This window comes from Vipera ursinii, assembly GCF_947247035.1.
Source record: "Vipera ursinii genome assembly, chromosome: 7".
NCBI classification, from domain to species: Eukaryota; Metazoa; Chordata; class Lepidosauria; order Squamata; family Viperidae; genus Vipera; species Vipera ursinii.
The window spans coordinates 13,475,400-13,491,038 of NC_139521.1; the positions used below are offsets into that span (position 1 = coordinate 13,475,400).

General features: G+C 37.0%; 1 protein-coding gene across 1 annotated transcript in view; it reads right to left on the minus strand.

The window, feature by feature from the left end:
• Positions 1 to 15,639, minus strand: part of DCHS2 (dachsous cadherin-related 2) — a gene marked incomplete at both ends in the record, with an annotated part of 37,435 nt that overhangs the window by 14,001 nt on the left and 7,795 nt on the right. The window contains 6 exon segments of the mRNA XM_083368068.1: positions 3,307 to 3,470; positions 7,620 to 7,719; positions 8,646 to 8,725; positions 8,728 to 8,776; positions 8,780 to 8,815; positions 13,743 to 13,831. Coding sequence (XP_083224194.1) covers positions 3,307 to 3,470; positions 7,620 to 7,719; positions 8,646 to 8,725; positions 8,728 to 8,776; positions 8,780 to 8,815; positions 13,743 to 13,831 — 518 coding nt within the window.

Sequence of the window (15,639 nt, forward strand, 5' to 3'; positions counted from 1 at the left end):
GAAATAACTATTTCAATTGAAATTGTCCCTAATTTCTTTTCTTTTTTAATAAAAACAGTAATTAAAGTAGTATTATAGTGCCCCATTCTGGACAGATGGAATAAATGCATCTATGTAATACTATTAATATATACTTATTAATCTATAAGTTTCAAGAGCATAAATCAGCAGTCCAGTAGGATAATTTTCAATTTGGGACACCTACCATTAATCAGTATCGTTTAATGAAAATCTACACAGTGAGTCTTTTCAGATTTGGGTGCTGGGAAGAAATGAGATAAACTGTCTTAAGATACAATTGCATCAAGTTTAAGTTTAAGTTTATTAAATTTATATACCGCCCTTTTCCCGTAGGACTCAGGGCGGTTTACAAGGTGTTTAAAAATGTCAATACAATACAAAAGTTAAAAAACAATTTAAAATAATTAAATTTTATCCCTGAAAAGTATAAAAACCCCAATTAAAAACTCTCAGCCTGGGCTGGAAAGCTCAAAGAGCCAGGTCTTCAGGTCCTGGTGGAATGAACGAAGGTCGGGGGCAGTCCTCAGCTCCACTGGCAGCTGGTTCCAAAGGGCAAGTGCACCCACTGAGAAGGCCCTCCTCCTGGGTGTTATCCGCCGGCAGTCTTTTACCAGCGGCACCCTGAGAAGGCCCTCCCTGTGGGAGCGCACAGGATGAAGGGAACTTGATGCTGGCAGGAGGTGTTCCCTCAAATATCCCGGACCCATGCCATTTAGGGCTTTATAGGTCATCACCAGCACCTTGAATCTCACCCAGAGGGCAACCGGAAGCCAATGCAGCTTGCAGAGTAGAGGTGTTACATGGGAGTATCGGGAAACCCCCATCACAACTCACGTGGCCGCCTTCTGCAAGAAGCTATGCTCCCTCTCCAAATGCCTCCTCAAAAGGTTCTTGGCCCATTTTTTGAGAATTAACTTAGTAGAGCAGACACGTCAAACTCGCGACGTCACATGACATTGCATGATATATCAGAGCTTTTTCTCCATTACAAGCAATGGGGTGGGGGCAGTTTCCTGGTGATGCATCTGGCCCACGGTCCAGCAGTTTGACACTCCTGTAGTAGAGAAAGGGCTTAGTTCAATGATACCATCTTCAATGGCATATACTTACAATGCAGAACATTGTGAGTTTAGTATGCAGCAACCCCAAACGCACAATTCTGACATTGCAAATGTTTTGGATTTACCAAATATTTTCAGACAAATAATAAGGAAAGGCAGAAGTTCAAGTTCCAGCATCTGAAGGTCACCTGAAAAGGTAAAACATAATAAGGCTTGAACGGACTTTGCTAGCCCTGGTAAACTGTATTAGGCAAATATTTTGATCTAGCATAAGGCAATATGCTGTATTCTTAGGAACAAACACTGAGAAATTGTAATTGTAATTACAATCCAATTTAAATCTATGACTATAGATTTTATTATAATGAGGAAGTTTCCTTTGCATTCCATTACACTTTGCTATTCAATTTCCATTGAACTAATTAATGCTGATTGAATTTACTACTTCTGAGTTTTTCAAAACATGTCCCTGATATTTTATCCCTATTAAGAGTAACAAGTAGATCCAGAAATTTTGTTAAATGGTATATATAAATATATACACAATGAAATCTTAAAAGATGTACAATACCCACCTCTGGCTGGGGTGCCAGTTGTAGTCTTATCTATAGCAGGAAACACTGAAAGTGTTCCAAATTGGCTGCTCTAATTCACTTTTCAGTTCTTTTCAGAACATTGTCTTCAGAGATTATCTCAAAAGCAGCCCAAATTCTTATAGGACACAGTTAGTTCTAGATACAGGTAGTCTACAGTTAAAGCCACTCATTCAGTGACTGTTCAAAGTTAATATAGCACTGCCTGAAGGGGACTTTCAACCAGTCCATGCTGTTGAAGCTGTGATCACGTGCTCATGGTTCAGGCATTTGGCAACCACTTTGTGACCTTTCCTGTCGGCTCACCAAAATTAATGGGGAAGCCAGCAAGAAAGCTTGTAAGTCGCTCCCATAAGCACCGGCCACTCATCCTCCCAGCAGTCTATTTGTGAGGTTTGTCATGACCAGGACTTGCAACTTCCATCTGGCTTTCCCACTGACTTTGCTTGTTGGAAGCCAGCAGAAAGTCACAAGTAGCAGTCACATAAGCTCCTCACTATCCTCATTTACTGATGGCAACGGTAATTGCTGGGATTGCCAATGCTAAATGATGAGGTAATGTGAAATTCCAGACCAAATTTCAGATTGTAATCAGAGTACCACCTGCATTTCACTATCATGTACTATTTGAGCTATTATTATTATTATTATTATTATTATTATTATTATTATTATTATTATTATTATTATTATTATTATTATTATTATTATCATCTAAGGCACTTCAAAGTGCTGGTATGTAGCTCAGGACCTGGAAGTGAGGAATCTAAGACAAGGAAGAAGTAGACATTTTTATTCAATATCTTTATGCTCTACTTAAAGAAACATATTTACATATATTAACATTTTGGGGATGAATAACAGATACTGTACTAGCAATGAAAGCAAAAAGTTACTTTTCTATATACGTATAAATATGGGTCCTTTATTGTAGATAAAATTTATTTCTTTTCTTGCATATATAAAGGGAAAAAAATAAAAATGAAAACATGTAAGACTCTTGACCATTTTTAAAAATGTGAATATAACACTTTCTTTTTGTTTTTAAAGGAAAATTACCTGAATCTTTTATCTATTGCTTCAACTTTAATGCCAAGCACTCCTGGGGCTCTATTTTCTCAGACTGAAGCGTTATACATAGCTGTCAGGACCCACCCCAATCCACATCTTAGGAAAATAAAGAACTCTTGGAGCCAGGTCTTGTCCAAATGGAGTTTTTACTAGGACATGATCGGTTGTGGAAATACAAGAAGGATCTGGCACTGTGTTACACTTTGATACTTTATAAAGAGTTCCCAGTTCAACCCCCTCCCCTCAAACCCATTTGGTCAGACCCACATCAATTAAACTTAGGTGTCAAACCCTTTCATGGGAAAGAGGGATCTTCCTGTGCTTTTATGACTATTGCCTCCTTCCTTTTCAGATTCAAATGGAGATACAAACCAGATCTCCTTCTCCCTTCCCACCCTTTGTTGTCCTCAGTTCAAAAGGTTTTCCCTGGTCTTTGAAGACAGCCTACAGGCAGGCTGAATAAACATCTTCTCTTTTCCCCTCAGGAAAATGGCAGAATCCATGGAGGGGTATAATATTTTAGACATACATTTATGAATGGGATACAAATGGATTCTGACAGTAGCTTTGGTAAATATGGGTGCTTCATCATTTACATCAAGAACAATTACTCTCAAGTTCTGAGTGGCAGATTGGGCTGGACTGCCATTATCAAGAGCAACAATTTTCAGCATATAATATTCCTGGTATTCACAGTCCAAAACAAAAACTGTTGTTAGCATTCCTAAAGAAAGACGAGAAAAAATATTAATGATATCTCATTCAGTTGCTGTTCCCATAAGGAATTACTATGAGGATGCATAGCATGACAGTTCAGATACCATGTCAATCTATGGTTTGTTCTAACCAACATTCAGAAAGCTAGCTATTGTTTGGATTACAAAGAACTAGAAAATCATTTTTCATCTTGTCATAACACAGGCTATGAGTACTAGAACCTCAAGGAAAAGAAACTCATTAGGAACAAACATCTCTGCAAAATAGTCTTCTAAAACATGTTTGGAACTTCACCATTTTGTTTATGAATGTTCAGTTCTTTGGTTAATAGTGATTATGAACCATTAAATGAAAGTGTGGCCTCTTATAATGTCATTTACAACAGAGTTTCCCAACCTTTCTGGATTGGCGGCCCAGGGGAAATGAAGAGGGAATGGTTTTATGGGAGGAGCAGGTGTGTGTGTGTCTGTGTGCGCGCACACACACACAAGCACCTGTTGCTCACACGAATGGGACCAAGAGCACCCATGACACATGTGCAAGTGGGGCCCCGAATGCCCACAACGCTCATGCAAGTGGGGCTGTGCGCAAAGACACATGCTTGCACACCAGCCAGCCACTCACACAGCCTGGTTGTGAATAGGCCACGGACCAATAGTATCAAAGTTATGTTAAATCTCCTCGTGGTTTAGATCTATTGTAGCTTGTATCTGTCGTAGCATTGCATAAATTTCTTCTTGGAAAGTACCGGTATTTGTCTTGTCTTGAAGTGTTTCTGAAGGTCTTTGATCTTTCAAGCTAAATCTTTCAGGAGTAGATATTAAGTGTGGTTTTCTATTATTTTTTGATGAGTATGTCATATCCACATTGTCTCCCCCTTTCAAGTAGTCCGTCATAAATACCATAGTCTCTGTAATTAGCCTTGTCAAGCTAGCCAAAACTCAAAATCCATACAGTCCAAAATTGTATAATTCTTGTTTTTATATATAATTTTTGTAATCCACTATAATTTTCAGTTGTCAAGGTTTCAGTAAAATCAATGTTTTATAACAATTCTTTCTTTCAGGAGTCAATTGTCAATTCAATATATTTAGCCAGCTTAAATCCTTCCTGTAACTTCCCTTCTCAATAATTTGTCATAGATCAAAGTTTTTAAACAGCTCATAAATTTAAACCACAAAGTATTTCTTTTCCTCCACTCTTATAGCCAGCCCAGTATCCAATCTCTTCTCTGTTCCTTAGCAACTATCTTCTTAAAGGTTATTAGAGTTCATGGGAACAGATTTTTTTTCTTTGTTTCTGGGCATTGCCTTTAATGTGCTATATTCTCATTATCCACTAGACGTCAGCAAATATTTATTTTCCAACTCTTTCAGACAAAAGTTGTTATTTTTTCTTTTTTATGTAGTTCAATCAAAATCCTTTACAATATAATCTTAGCAGTTTGTTTTCCTTTCTAAGTTTGATCAGATTGTAGTATTTTGAATTTAATTTCAATAAGGTTCTTTCCTCCTTAATGGTTAATTCACCGCTTCCGTCTATGGAGGAATGGGAATGTAGTCCCCTCGCCTCACTTTCGGAGATTGTTTGCTTTGGGGATCTTTCCCAGGGACTAGTTGTAAAATAAGGGAGAGAAGATCAAATACTCTCACCAGTTCCAAACACCCTGTTCACCGTTGTTCTTGGTTAGTGCTCTTGGACTTCAGCTGCGGTAGCTTGGGTTAGACACTGGCATGCAGCTAGACTTTCTCCTGTCAGGTTCAGGAGGCTTTCCCCGGATCAAATGAAGTGATTGCTGTTGCTTTGTGATCAACGGGGCACCCCTCCAACTTTGGACCCATCTAGGGTCCCCCTAGCAAAGTGAAATGAGCCGTGGGGTGCAGAAATCTGCTCTCGCACAGCCATGCATTACGAGCGCAAACCAGAAGTCCTTGATACGTCCATTTTAATTGACTACATTAGAACGCAGTTTTTAGTCTTAATGCTCAATCATAATTTAGTTCATAATATTTAAATTTGAAGAGATATGTGAAAGTCGTGGGTTCAAATCACAATCCATGGGTTCATATATCATGTGAATCCAAACCAAACAGAGTATATTAATTGTTTGGGTAACAAAAGATTCTGCAGGATCTCTTCTTGCTTCTTTTCTATTTGCTTTTTTATTATTTTTTTCTGTAAATATGTAACATACAATTATAAGCAGAGAAACTCTTCACTGTTTATTCTCACATCTGTTTGAAGAGATGGATCCCAAGTAAACCAAACATAAAATAAATAAACAAGCTATAAAGTGGAAATTTATATTTTAAATCCCTAAAACAGCCTATGGACCCTGAAAGCTTAGGCAGCATTCATCTCTGGAGACCGCCAAAATTTCTGCCTAATTCATTATTTTAAATGGTATAGGCAGGATACATTAGTCACTGGTGTAAATGTAAGATTATATTAACTGAATTGAATTTTGATTAACTTTAAATACAAATGGAATTTTCATTTTTGGCTTGGTCCCATCAACTACTTTGGAGAATAGTCACCATTGTGCACTTTTGCTGTAAAGTATCTGTGGTTTTACTATGTTTGGTCATAATAAGAGAAAATAATAAATCAATTTTGGTGCAAGTGTGTATGACAAAAATAGTCTACCCAGTGAAGGGTAAAATCAGATCAACAGAAGTTCCTTTGGCCAAATGATTTTCTGATAACTATATTAAATTGTTTTGAGTGGTTGAAGCTCAGTGAAATATTACAGTGAAATATTAAAAGTATTCTATAGAATAAAATGCTGCATTATTCTGAAAAATACTTGGCCATTATTAAAACATTAATTCTCAGTGGACAAAAGTCTGAGACATGGAATATGTGTCTTATATATTTTATGACAATTCCAAGAAAACATAACACAATTTCCATTCTCTTGCAATTTGTCATAAATTAAATATGATATGAAAAAATAGATTTATGTACTGAAATATTATATGCCACCTACCTTAAATAAGTCTGGCTGAGTTACAGCAACCATAAAACAAAAAAAAAAACAACGATATAAAAACCATTAAAACAATAAACAAACATCCTTGCTGCTATCCTAAAAGATAAGCTCAAGATCTACATAGATCTTGACGGAACACTAGGCCCCGTCTAACAAAATGAATTTCAATGTAGAGGAAAGCAAGGTTTTACACTTAGGCAAGAAAAAAAACACAAATGTATAGGTATACATTATGTGAAACTTGGCTCAGTAGTAACTACAAGAGCAATTGTGGAGTTCTAGTAGACAATCACTTAGATATGAGCCAGCAGTGTACTTCAGCTACCAAAAATCTTGATGCAATCCTAGGCTGCATTAACAGAATTTTATTTATTTATTTATTTATTTTATTGGATTTATATACCGCCCTTTCCCGAAGGACTCAGGGTGGTTTATAGGGTACTTAAAACATTGATACAAAAATTTAAAACAATTAAAAAGAATTAAATTTAATCCCTGAAAAAATATAAAAACCCCAATTAAAAACTCTCAGCCTGGGCCGGAGAGCTCGAAGAGCCAGGTCTTCAGGTCCCGGTGAAATGAACGAAGGTCGGGGGCGGTCCTAAGCTCCGCGGGCAGCTGGTTCCAGAGGGCAGGTGCACCCACAGAGAAGGCCCTCCCCCTGGGTGTTACCCGCTGGCAATCTTTAACCGGCGGCACCCTGAGAAGGCCCTCACTGTGGGAGCACACTGGACGAAGGGAACTTGATGCCGGCAGCAGGTGTTCCCTCAGATATCCCGGACCCAAGCCATTAAGAATGATAGAATCAAGAGCACATAAAGTGTTAGTACCACTTTTACAAGGACTTGGTAGGACCACACTTGGAATACTGCATCCAGTTTTGGTCACCACAATATAAAAAAAGATGTTGAGAATCTGGAAAGAGTGCAGAGTATAGCCACAAAGATGAATAAGGGGTTGGAAGCTAAAAACTTATGAAGAACAGTTTCATTAAGTGAAAAGCAAGGTGTTAGTAGCCTTTTGTAAATAGAAGGGTGGGGGGCTGTCAAACTACCAGGGGAAAAGTGTTCCACAAGACCTAGGTCTTTCTTCTCATGTTATGCTATATAGCTAACATTTTGATATTATATACACATGTATTTTTACTTCATAAATAATAGTTACCTGAGGATAATGAATACAACACTATCCCACTGTTTCCAGAATCAAGGTCTTTGGCAAATATACTGGCAACTAGTGTCCCTGCTGGTTGCCTTTCTAAAAGCTAAAATCAAACAATTTAGTTAAAATTAAATGTTTCAAAGTACAAGGAATTCAGATAATTTGAGTCCCAAAACAAAATCATGACTTATAATTTGGTAAATAGACAATTTTCACGAATATATTCACAAATGGGCAAGTTCATGCCACATACTCAGTGGCAAATATTTTTCTGTTAGGGCTCTGCCCGTTTTCTCAGCAACTGGATCAACATGATTTTCTTCCTGCTTATCAAAATATTACTAATAGTCAAATATATTGATTGATTGCAGGATGCTTACTTCAAGCTCTGGCTATAAGTCAGGAGTTGCAATTTGTTGAGTTTGGTTGGGGCTCTGTTTTCCAGTCACAGCATAACTAAGTCGATGTATTAAATGTACTTCATGTCACTGACTGGCTGAGCATATACATACCATATACATACATACCATATTTATACATTTAGAAGACACGTCATAGCACTGTCATAGCATCTACTTCATTGATTTTTCTGTCATACTTTACAGGGTTTCAGTTAAAAAAATATGCACCATAGCAGTATTTGGCCAATTATGACCCCCAAAAGATTTTATTAATATTTGAAATTGGGAACAATATCTGACAGTGGTAGACAAACCAGTTCCATGTTGTTGCCACAAGAAGTTCATGTTAATCATTGGCATCTCAGGTCAAATTATTTCACATTTTGTAACAGAGTGTCCAAGTTCTAATTCAAACATTTGACCACAAGATGGTGACCAAAACCAATTTTTCTTTGTACATTTTTTTAACTTGCCTGTAATGCAAATTGAACATACACTGGGTAGAATTCACATTCACATTTAAAATTAATATTCTCCATATTCTGTCCAACTGTAATAAAATGTATAAAATGTCCCCAAAGTCCTTTCTCAAACCTGCATAGTAACAAACTTCGCATATTTTGCAAACCTTGAAATGTAGCAGATCCTTGGAGAAGCATGGATGGTTGTCATTGAGGTCAATAACTGAGATATAGACAGATATGATAGATTATGTTGAGGGACTCCATGGTCTGGAGTTACCAGAGCAATCAAATGGTGCTAAACTTGCTGCTCATAGTCTAAGGCCACCCAGTTTATAATTTACCCTGGTGAAAAGGAACCATGAAAAGAAAGAATATTGTGGGATGCATTCTGAAAGTCTTATTAAATAGCATAAGGTATCATTTGCTGCTTCTGTTACTTGATCCATTATGCAGAGGCTAGCAAGAACTGTCATTCAGCATTACTTGTGCATCTACTGTCTTTGTGCAATAAAAGACTTGGATTTCACACAAAGGCTAATGTCAAAGACAGATGCTATTCTAAAGCAAACAGATAATATTTTGCTTGCAGACCAGCAAAAGAAAAGGAAGAAAGATATTTTAGTTATTAAATAAAATCTTTTTATACTGGGGATTCTCAGTACAAATGCTTTTAAGACACTAATAAGCCTTCCTTCATTTTGTGCAGAGCTGGATATATTTGCCTTGCAACAACTTAATATGAGTATCTGGGAACTTTTAAAAATGAATTGCATCAAAATATAATGATATGGCAGTGTTTATACTCTATGATTTCCCAATAATATCTCTATATATCTCTACCAGCCATGCTGCTTTATTCCTTTTTTCAGCTGATAAAAGGACAGATTTTGTGGAATGTATTATTTACATGTAGATGAATCTTAGAAAAAAACTGTTTTGTCAATTAAACTGGCAGGTTAAGTGTAATTTCCATTCCACATTCCTTCATGATAAAATTTGTTTAACGTCATACCTTCTCTTGAATTTTATCCTGTATCAGCTCTCTCATTCTCTCTAAAAATATACATTATTTACATCTGTGACATGCTATTATTAAACATCTCATACAAATGGCTCAAAATCACGTGCAAAGCCATGAAAGTCAATTTCCTAACCCCAACCCTAACATTAGCAACAAAGTTTGAATTAACCTAAATTCTCCAAATGGAAGAAAAAGTCAGTTGTCAGAAGAAGAAAAGGACAAATATGTGGAAACAGGCAACTGTGTATTTTTAAAGAGACTGGCAGTAGGACAACATTGAGAAATTGAAGCAGCAGAGTACAGAGAAAACTCAGATTAAGGGGTGGGTTTGTAAAAAACATCAATTGAGGGTGTACACTGAGAGAATCTGAGTTACTTTAATCCTAGAAGTTCATTCCTCAAACCAGTACAATATATATAATAAGCACCAACTACTCGTCATTTAAGCAAGCATTTGTGCTGATGCTTTATATTTTCAGCTGTATGAGTTGTGAACCAGTATCAATATTACGATACTTGTATCAAAAACTTTCTTAAGCCCACTACTTAACTCTGAAGTTGAAATAATTTTGGAATCTAATGTTGTAATATCAACTCTATCATAGTTTTTGTGGTCCACTCAAAACATAGTGATTTTGTGTTTGGATCTGAGCTGAGTCATAAACATGCTGAGTGCTTGAAAAAAGGATAGGTTTATTCAGCAGCTTTACGCGCAGTATACCAACCAAAAGTAGGCTACAAGTTAGAATGCTGAGAATGGTAGTACTTATAATAAATTTTAATTGTGGGGTACTGTAATGGACTTTGAGTAAAGTATGTTAGATGTGCAAATTAAGATATTTTTACTGTTTTTCACTCTGTTTTAATGATAGAGTAGGTGAGATCTCTGTTTTTGATCTACTGTCTGGTTGACCCACTTATACGCCAACACCAGGAAGAGAAATTGCTTAAGAAGCTAGGTCTTCCTATTTTCCTGAGTGGTATATCATTTGCTTATAACAAGCGTGAACTAACAAGCTTCCCTTTTGATTTTAATAGATGCAATCCAAATTCAAAGGCTGATTTTGTTTCCCTGTGGCTCATACTTCATGAGGCAAAGAGCTTGCACATTGTATACTTTTCTAGTTGTATTCTTTATTGAATGCCCCCGTCCTTTTTTTCCTCCCTTAATGATAGAATCTCCTTTAATGATAGACTTGAAGTAAATTTTAATTCCATTTTTTAATTTTAATTCCATTTATATCCCGCCCTTCTCCGAAGACTCAGGGCGGAAGTCATCTAAAGTAAATCTCAGCATCTAATTTTATTCTGGCTAATCTTTTCTGGTGTTGGGCGTGCCTTCTAAAGGGTGGAGGAAGGAATGGGGAGCTGTAAATTCTGCCCCCAAGAATGGATCCCTTTGTGAGCGGATGCTACAGCATTTACTTGGCTTGGTTGCTGAACAGTGAGAAACTGGTGAAGCGGGCACAGCAGTGCCTGTATTTTCTGTGTCACATGAGAAAAGCACATCTTCCTTCCCCTGTCCTGACCACTTTCTACAGGGGAACGATCGAGAGCATCCTGTCATACAGCATCACAGTCTGGTTTGGAAGCATCACTGCTTCAGATAGGAAGGCGGTGCAGAGAGTGGTGAGGATGGCCGAAAAGACCATTTTCAGTTCCCTCCCTTCCATCCAGGACATAGCACAGAAGGGTTGCTTGAGCAGGGTCCGAAAGATTATCTGGGACACTATACATCCTCTTCATGACCTGTTTTCCTTGTTACCTTCTGGGAGGAGGCTTCATGGTATCCATAGCAGAACATCCAGGTTCAGCCATAATTTCATTTCATACAGCCTTAACCTTGTGAACTCTCAAGCTTCCTCCTCCCGTTATATATTTAAGACTGACAGTATTTAATATTTATTTGTTATGTATATGTAGGGGTTAGGGTCTATACATATGTTGTATATAGTATGTTTAGGTGTATGTCATGTGTTTCACTTGAGAGTGGGCAACTACATTTCATTTTTGATGTGTGCCGTTGTGCCCACAGTAAGAAAAATGACAATAAAGATTATCTTATCTTAATCTGTATCATTGTGGCTTATTGCAAGGAGAAATTTCTCTTACACTGTCAGTCTTGAATTTTCATTAATAAACTTCTATTATTTGTAATTACATTGGGTGTCTTTCCTTGTGTTCAGCTTTCTTGCTATCTAACCTGCAAATTATATACTAACCAGCAACATGATGTTTTATATTTATTTTCTTGCTGGATTGCTAATTTGTGATTATTTTATAGTTAATCATGATTGTAATTGAAATTGGTTACTTTTTTTTTGTATTTTGGTATATTTAGGTCATGTGCCCAGAGCTTAAATTGGGAGCATTCCAATAAATTAAGTAAATTAAATTAAATTAAATTAATTATTATCATAAAGATTATGATAATATCAATTTCCATTCCATTATTTTTGCTATAGGAGAAATACGTTCCCTGGTAAATTCCTTGAATGTGCCAATTCAGCAATATTTCATGAGGCAACTGGGAAGTAAATCCAGCTTACTTTAACACTACCACGCACCATATTTCATATTAAATTGTTAGACTGAATGCTGAATTTGCAAATATGCAGCATGATGCCTATGAATCAAGGTTATCCTTACATATTCAAGTCTGCCATTTGTGACATGTAGACATTTGCCACTCCTGGGCTTGCACAGGCTGGGCTATGTTTACAGTATATGCATCACTCTAACAACAACAACATTTCAAAATAAATTATTGCTGAAATTAACAGATGAAGACTCTGGAAATATTAATAAGATACATGGATACCAAAAGGGGAAAGAGAGAAAGTGACAAACACGCATCATGAACCAAATACAACAATTCATGTATTTACATCAGATATTGAAATAAATATATGACGGCAGGATTTGCATCAGGCCATCACCATATGCTTGCTGCCATTTTTGTGTCATCATGGCTTGCTGTTAATGCTTTATTTATTTTTTTCCTTGGACTGTAAAATTAAAATTGTTTGCAACACCAAATTAATTGCATACAGATTTACAATACAGATTTAACTTGGGAAATGTATGCTGTTCTTTCATTTTTGACTTTTTAAATAAAAACAGAATGCTTCAGCAGCCTAGTAGCAACATAAAACCATTATGAAGCTGTAATGATGCAAAAACTGTACAAAGGTCTGGAACTTCTAAGGCATATTTATGAAGAAAAAAAATGAAAAATATTATCCCCAGATCTATGAATCTTAACTCAAAAATAATCAAATGAAACAATAAAAAATATTGGCCAAACATATACTGTTTTGCATAAACAATTTTTGGTTTTGAGCCATTAGGAAAAAAAATCTTCAAAGAACACTTTGAAAAGAATTACTTGTGTAAAATCAAACAATATGATTAAAGAATTCATTATAGGACAAATTAATTCTTCTGTGGAGTTTTTAGTGGTATAATTTTATCCACCCTCATTTTTTCCATGTGTATGTACATTATACTTCTTTGTGTTGAAAAAAAAAATCAGTTTTCCACATCTACTTTTCTATGTTACTTGCTCCCATACCATTAAAAATAGATTATGTTGTACTCAGACTTCTAACATATATATTTACATTTGACTGGTTTATACCCATTGTCTGTTAGTTCTCATTTCTTAAGATATCAAGCTTCAGTTTTCACCAATGTGGTCGGTGTCAATGAAGCAACATGGAATCCTTATATCCAGTCTACAAATAGATTTGTTTTCATGCTTTAAAGCCTGCCTACTAGTTATATACTAATATAACATCACTGCACTTAAAGTTACTTGTCTTGGTCTGTTTGAAGCTAAAGCTTACATCGAAGTCACTATATTGAAGTATAGACTATGACTGTTAGTTATAAGAAACAGAATATAAAATCATACACACTTAATGAAATGGTTAATTTCGGCAGTTTAGTGGGTCGAATCCCGAGTGCCGCGTAACAGAGTGAGCGCCTGTTACTCGTCCCAGCTTCTGCCAACCTAGCAGTTCGAAAGCACGTAAAAATGCAAGTAGAAAAATAGGGACCACTATGGTGGGAAGGTAACAGCGTTCCGTGCGCCTTTGGTGTCTAGTCATGCCAGCCACATGACCACGGAAATGTCCTCGGACAAGCGCTGGCTCTTCGGCTTTGAAACGGAGATGAGCACTGGCCCCTAGAGTTGGAAACGACTAGCACGCATGTGCGGGGGAACCTTTACCTTTACCTTTTTATGTTTTAATAATGTTGCATTCTGTTGATGCATCACAGGGGGATCGTTTGAACCACCGATATTTCTGTGGCAGTCAATAACACCTACATAAGCAGGAGACAGTTTAAGTGTCAGAAAAATTCAATCACCAGAACACCGTTCTGATTCTTACTCCTGTTAACATATGGAGTACTCTAGAAAGAATGCTATTGAGGCTCTAGAAAGACCACAGAGAAGAGCAACAAAAATGACAAAGGGGCTTAGAGGCTAAAACATACCATAAAGAATTGCAGGAACTGCGTATGTCCAGTCTAATGAAGTAAAGGATTGGGGTGAAATGATAGCAGTCTTCCAATATTTGAAGTGCTATCATAATGAAGAGGGGATCAACCTATTCTCCAAAGCACCTGAGGGTAGGACAAGAGGTAACAGATAGAAACCTGTCAAGGAGAGATTCAACCTAGGACTAAGGAGAAACTTTCTGATAGTGAGAAAAATTAATCAGTGGAACTACTTGCCTCCAGAAGTTATGGGTGTTCCATCACTGGAGTTGGATAGCCATTTGTCCAGAATGCTATGGGTGACTGCTTGAGAATTAGAAGACTACCAAAGTCATTTTCTGTCATTATGTTATTAAGTTCCTGTTATATCCTGTTAATTATTTTATCCTGGTTAATACTATATGGGCAAAATAACTAAATTAAAGGGACTGTCAAAAACTCTTGATTTCCCCCCCCCCCCAAAGCTAGTACATGCTACTTTATGTGGGTGATATAATCCTTCTGTTCCAAAGTCCAATTGGCTTAAATATTGATTGGCACCAAGTTTTCCAAGCACATGACCAATATTTCTCATCCATAACTATGGCACCCCAAGGATACCTGCATACATGCAAATGCTTCTCTGGGATCAGTAACGCAGCAGGGATTGCTTTTTCCTTCCAGGAACAGATTGCTGGGAAATACCAAACATGGCCTTGAGAATTCCAATGTTCGTTACAAATTTTTCTGGATGTGGTTAGAAAGAGGCTGTTTGCTGCTGGAGACCACTGCCACGAGGAACACAGCTCTGGGTCGGGGTTCAGAGCAGCTCCGGGTGGGGGCTCAGCATGGACCGCGGCGTGGCAACTGTGGGGAGGGGAAACCCCATGGCAGCTGTGGGGAGGGGAATCCCCATGGCATGTGACTCTGAGCCGCAAGGGAGGGGTTGTAAAGGACGGGTGGCAATGCCGTAGCAAGACACCAGCATCGCTCCCAGTGACAGCACCTCTGAATTCCAGCACCTTTTTTTTAGAATAAAAGCACTGGGAATAAATAAATATAAACAAACAAAATCTTGCAATTTGAAAATGAAAATTATAGAAAAATTATCCCCTTCTTTAATTTTCCTGTACAACCTTGTTTGTTACAAACATACCTTGTTCCTAGCATTTAAGAACAATGCCTAACAATAGGCTATGCACCTATTCATATTGATTACCCAAATTCTGTAGAAAGGGCACAAGGGGTTGTTGCTAGGCATTTGTACTTCCTTCTAAACTTTCCAATTCAAAAAAGGGAGGAGTTTTTAGATTTAAACTATATACTGACACACACAAACACAGGTTTTTCAACATTCATCTATGTTTTCGCTATCAAAAACCTCTACAATTTTTAATTTAGATTTCCATAGAGCCGTAGTGAATGCTTTGACCAAAGCTATTTAGAATCATTTGCTACAAGATACAAAATGATACTTCTGCACTTTCAAAGCAACAGAAACATGGAGTCTAAACTGAAAAACAGTTCAATGTATAACAGCTCTAAATATTTTATCTGTGTGGAAATATACATCCAGCAGTTTGAAAATTACATTAAACCGTATGCATTACAGGGGTGGGAGTTGTAAGAACCATAAAGCATGCAAAATCTGC